Consider the following 6,000-nt stretch of genomic DNA (forward strand, 5'->3'; position numbering starts at 1 on the left):
CAGTAATATTGTTTGACTTTCAAAATAGTAGTTCATGTCTTTCAAAACATTCCACAGACTTGATAAGCTTCCACGTTTGGACACCTGATATTGGGTATCAGATCCATGTGCACTGCTAAAAAGGGGGTTAACCGGCTAGACTCGAGGACAGGAACATTTATGCTAAATATCAATGTTGTATTTGCCCAAAAAAAACACTTGTGCAATAATATCATTTTGGACATTTATTTCCATTAAAGCATCAAACTGAAATGAGAATATGTTGGAAGTTTTCTTTGTTTGTTTTGTGGGCATGTTCCTCTATTTCCTGGGAATGGCGTAGCACTCGTATGTGCGGGGCATGCGGCCAAAACTGCAATTTTTAGGTGTTGTATTGAGCTCCTCTGGTGGCACTGTGGCTTTGAAGGTGAAATGCTGAAGGAGGGAAGTGAAGATGATGAAAAGTTCTATGCGAGCCAGAGCCTCACCAAGACACGCACGCTTGCCTGACGAGAGCAGACAGAAGTCCGTTTAAAAATCTTTTGAAGAAACTTTTCTCCATGTATCAGCAATTTTATTGTCTATGATTTTCCCTTTTAAATTAATCAGTGATTTAACATGGTTATTTTTTCCCCAGTATGATTAAAACAGTAAGAAACATAATTCCAGGGTGGAAACAAGCCTCCCTGTTTTTATTTTTATGTTCTAAACTCACCCATGCCAAATACAACAAATGCATCATTTTTCTGAAATCGGCCAACTGCATCCAGGAAGTTCTCTGGATCAAAGCAATTTGGGTTCTTCCACAGTTTCGGGTCTATAAGCACAGAGGATAGCAGAGGGAAAACCATGACCCCCTATAAAAGAAGTTTATGTTAGAAATAGACAGACATAAATAATAGTTAAATAAAGATAATATGAATACATAAGAAGAATACCTTAGGAATGATATAACCATTGTATTCAGTGTCGCACATCATCTTGTGTGGGATAGCGATGGGGGCAAGATCCATATACCGTTGAATCTCGTGGATTACAGCATCTGTATACGGCAGGTTCTGTCTGTCCTCTACCGAGGGCCAGCGGTCCTGTCCTACAACCTCATCAATTTCCCACTGAACACGCTCTGTACAGAACAAGTGAAAGAAAAAAACACTCGGGATTCTGCTTGATGCTTGGAAAGAGAAGACATTTGTTTGATCTCACCTTGAACGTCTGGGTGCTTCATCATCAGAAGCAAAGCGTATCTGACGGTGGATGAAGTGGTTTCTGTGCCGGCACTAAACATGTTCCATACTATAGAAACCAAGTTGCCAAAATTATATTCTGTTTCAGGATTGTCTTTCTCCTGCAAAAGACAATGAAGATGAATATGAAAATGAATATTATGCATATTAAAACTGGCTGTTGGGATGTACCAATTCTAAAACTTGTAAATGAAGGAAGTTTTCTGGAATTGTTTTAACTGACATCATATCATAGTTTCACCACCAGAGGGTGTAAGTAAATGTAATGAGGGCCGTGGCTTTATAAGAACTGTTTTAAATGCCATTTCTTTGAATTATTTACCTCTTTCATTTTTAACACAAAGGCCTCAATGAAGTCCTGTGGGCATGAGGGATCCAAAGTATTCATCCGAGCCTGTGCCTCACGCTTGCAATACTCTCTGGCCTCTTCTAGGTCTTTAAACAGCTGATGGTGTTTACCGGGAAAGAGACTGACTAACCTAGGGAATACATTATAGATCTGAAAAGAAAAAGAACATTAATGTAAGTCTTCTTTTTTTTTTTTATTAATACTTTTATTTAGCAAGGTTGCATTAAACTGATAAAATGTGGTTACAAAAGATTTCTATTTCAAATTTCTATTTCAAATAAACACTGTTCTTTTTAAATTTCTATTCACTAAAGGATCATGAAAAAAATGGTTTCCACACTAAAATTAAGCAGCACACCTATTTTCAACATTGATAATAAGAAATGCATCAAATCAGCATATTATTAACACTGAAGACTAGAGTAATGACTGATGTAAATTCAGCTTTGCCATCACAGGAATTATTTACATTTTAAAATATATTAAAATAGACTTATAATAAAAATATTACTGTTTTTGCTGTATTTTTTAATCAAATAAATGCAGCCTTGCTTCACATACGCGTCTTTTGAATGGTAATGTATGAAAAAAAAATATATATATATATATATATACTGTATATATATATAAAAAAATCTTAGAGTACAATACCTGTCCAAGAGGGCTACTGAGAATAGTGAAGTAAGTATTCACAGTTCGAAGGAGAGACTTAAACTGTGGATCCTCAAGTTCAAACCTATGCCCAAAGACAATGCTGCAGATCACATTGTTGACAGCATTAAACAGCATGTCCACAGGGCTGAATGCAGAGCCTTTGAGGAGAAAAGTACAGCAAAGAGCTCAAGTTTCTTAAATTTAGTGTTGTAAAAACTCACACCATGTTCTGGAACATGAGATGTGGCTTAGGTTAGGATTTATTCTAATTAGTCATTCACTTAGTTGAATGTGCTGTACAATATATTAAATCTACACACGGCACATTTGTTTCGTGAACTTATTGTACAAGTTGCAAGAACTTATTCAACACATTTTTTCTAAACAATGCAACCACTGTATGTTTGATTTTAATGTTTTACTGATGCGTCCTGCATCAGATCTTTTTGTGGTTTATGTCTGCAGTTTGTTTCATCTTATAATCTAAATAAAAGTGATTTTACCTTCACAATTTTTAAACATTTCCACAAGATTCTCAGCCTCCTCCCTGACTCGTTCCTCGATGCTCCTGCGGCCCATTCCGAAGTTCTTCAGTGTCATAAGAGTGAACCTGCGCATCTCCTTCCATCGGTGTCCACTGGTGGACAAAACACCTGCACACAGAGACAACATTAACAGCAATTTGGTCTTCAGATAAAAATCTGTTCAAATAAAAGCATCAAGTGACCTCACCATATCCATAAGTGGACTTCATCAACAGAGGATAGATGGCCCTGCCGCTGAATTCTTCACCAAGACCAATCATAGTATCCTTTAGGGCTTGATATCCAGAAATGATCACCACAGGAGTGTTTGCCAACCAGATGGTGACAACAGAGCCATACTTATTACTCAGCTAAAGTAAGAAGAGTTTTATGGGTTTGATATGGGACATTTCAATGTTACACTATGTGAATTATTAGAATAACATGTACTTCAAATTATCACCGATATTGGTGACTAACAACCTTAAATATAGGTAACATATCATTCTGCTTTAATTTAGTCAATGTATATTAGAGCATTGTTGTTTGAAGGTGTTTTTGTTTGTAGTGCAATTTCGGATAGGACAAGTAGCATTCTTTATGCAAATATAATATATCACTGCACTTAGAAGTGGTATTGCTTAAAGGAACACTCCACTATTTTTGAAAATAGGCTCATTTTCCAACTCCCCTAGAGTTTAACAGTTGAGTTTTACCGTTTTCGAATCCATTCAGCCGATCTCCGGGTCTGGCCGTAGCACTTTTAGCTTAGCTTAGCATAGACCATTGAATCTGATTAGACCGTTAGCATCTTGCTCAAAAATGACCAAAGAGTTTCTATATTTTTCCTATTTAAAACTCGATTCTTCTGTAGTTACACCGTGCACTGACGGAACTTTGCTGCCGTACCATGAGTGCAGCAGGCGCAATGATATTACACAGCGTCTGAAAATAGGCTTATTGGAAGTTACCTAGTTGGGACTATTTTCAGGCGCTGTGTAATATCATTGCGCCTCCTGCACTCATGGTACGGCAGCAAAGTTGCTTGATTATTACGCCGGAATGAGAGTATAGTTCCTAGCCATATCGGCCTAGAAAATCGCAGCTTTTCATTTTCCGTCGGTCTTAGTGCACGATGTAACTACAGAAGAGTCAAGTTTTAAATAGGAAAAATATAGAAACTCTTTGGTCATTTTTGAGTGAGATGCTAACGGTCTAATCAGATTCAATGATCTATGCTAAGCTAAGTTAAAAGTGCTACCGCCAGACCCGGAGATCGGCTGAATGGATTCGAAAACGGTAAAACTCAACTGTTTAACGCTAGGGGAGTTGGAAAATGAACCTATTTTCAAAAATAGTGGAGTGTTACTTTAAAGTTATTAAGTATTATAGACAGCGATTCAGTGTGTGAAAAAGTAAAGTAAAAACAAATCATCTTTGAGAAACAGCAATACTGGGAACTTCTGTCTGAAGGTAACTGCATCCTGAAACTTCTCTAGAGAGTTCAGAAATCCCAGAATGGTGACCCTCACCTAGTAACGCTTGTCTCAAAGACTCACTTTAGAACAGATGCAATCTAATCCCAGTGAAAATGCACTGACTGCTTTAAATTCTGCAAAGCCTATGGTCCAATCTTAAAAAAACAAAAAAAAACAAGCGTTCATCATTGGCATCCCTGTTGAAAAAAACAGCAAATGCTGGTTAGGTATGTTTTGACGCTGGGATGAAGCTGGTCCTTTGCTGGTTTATGCTGGTCATGTGCTGGCAAAGATATATCACTGCACTTAGAAGTGGTATTGCTTAAAGGAACACTCCACTATTTTTGAAAATAGGCTCATTTTCCAACTCCCCTAGAGTTTAACAGTTGAGTTTTACCGTTTTCGAATCCATTCAGCCGATCTCCGGGTCTGGCCGTAGCACTTTTAGCTTAGCTTAGCATAGACCATTGAATCTGATTAGACCGTTAGCATCTTGCTCAAAAATGACCAAAGAGTTTCTATATTTTTCCTATTTAAAACTCGATTCTTCTGTAGTTACACCGTGCACTGACGGAACTTTGCTGCCGTACCATGAGTGCAGCAGGCGCAATGATATTACACAGCGTCTGAAAATAGGCTTATTGGAAGTTACCTAGTTGGGACTATTTTCAGGCGCTGTGTAATATCATTGCGCCTCCTGCACTCATGGTACGGCAGCAAAGTTGCTTGATTATTACGCCGGAATGAGAGTATAGTTCCTAGCCATATCGGCCTAGAAAATCGCAGCTTTTCATTTTCCGTCGGTCTTAGTGCACGATGTAACTACAGAAGAGTCAAGTTTTAAATAGGAAAAATATAGAAACTCTTTGGTCATTTTTGAGTGAGATGCTAACGGTCTAATCAGATTCAATGATCTATGCTAAGCTAAGTTAAAAGTGCTACCGTCAGACCCGGAGATCGGCTGAATGGATTCGAAAACGGTAAAACTCAACTGTTTAACGCTAGGGGAGTTGGAAAATGAACCTATTTTCAAAAATAGTGGAGTGTTACTTTAAAGTTATTAAGTATTATAGACAGCGATTCAGTGTGTGAAAAAGTAAAGTAAAAACAAATCATCTTTGAGAAACAGCAATACTGGGAACTTCTGTCTGAAGGTAACTGCATCCTGAAACTTCTCTAGAGAGTTCAGAAATCCCAGAATGGTGACCCTCACCTAGTAACGCTTGTCTCAAAGACTCACTTTAGAACAGATGCAATCTAAACCCAGTGAAAATGCACTGACTGCTTTAAATTCTGCAAAGCCTATGGTCCAATCTTAAAAAAAAAAAAAAAAACAACCAGCATCAAAACATACCTAACCAGCATATGCTGGTTTTTTCAACAGGGCATGTTGCATGGAGAAGCTTTAACATCAAAGGATGGTTATTAGTTAACTCTAAGTTTACCTGCACGGGCAATAATCGCCCATACTCAGACTTATATATCTGAATTATAATATTGAATAGGCCTACTAACCTCTAGGTAATATTTGTAGGCTTCCTTGATATTAAATTGAAATAAATTTCCCAGCAGTGGATTAGGCGCAGGTCCTGGAGGGAGCCGCTCAAAACTGCTCTGCTTTCCTCGAATCTTCCACAGCAATATCAGAGCCAAGACAGCCATGACAACAGACACTACATTCGTCTTCAGTGCCAACAATATATCCATCTTCAGATTTCACTAGACAGTTCTTCTGAACCGATTCGCAGTAAGGAACCGAAAACAAAGCT

General features: G+C 38.0%; 1 protein-coding gene across 1 annotated transcript; it reads right to left on the reverse strand.

Annotated features, from left to right (window-relative positions):
* Window positions 1-180: 180 nt before the first annotated feature.
* Window positions 181-5,994, reverse strand: LOC107589721 (cytochrome P450 2M1-like). The gene is made up of 9 exons (XM_016278228.1): window positions 5,747-5,994; window positions 2,962-3,124; window positions 2,733-2,882; window positions 2,227-2,387; window positions 1,549-1,725; window positions 1,186-1,327; window positions 918-1,105; window positions 695-836; window positions 181-485 (listed from the first exon to the last, which is right to left on the reverse strand). The coding sequence occupies exons 1-9, from the start codon at window positions 5,936-5,938 to the stop codon at window positions 301-303; spliced, it is 1,500 nt and encodes a 499-aa protein (XP_016133714.1). The 5' UTR covers window positions 5,939-5,994; the 3' UTR covers window positions 181-300.
* Between the last annotated feature and the right edge of the window lie 6 nt (window positions 5,995-6,000).

Source organism: Sinocyclocheilus grahami, unplaced genomic scaffold (assembly GCF_001515645.1).
Source record: "Sinocyclocheilus grahami isolate Dianchi unplaced genomic scaffold, SAMN03320097.WGS_v1.1 scaffold119.1, whole genome shotgun sequence".
In the NCBI taxonomy this organism is placed as follows: domain Eukaryota; kingdom Metazoa; phylum Chordata; class Actinopteri; order Cypriniformes; family Cyprinidae; genus Sinocyclocheilus; species Sinocyclocheilus grahami.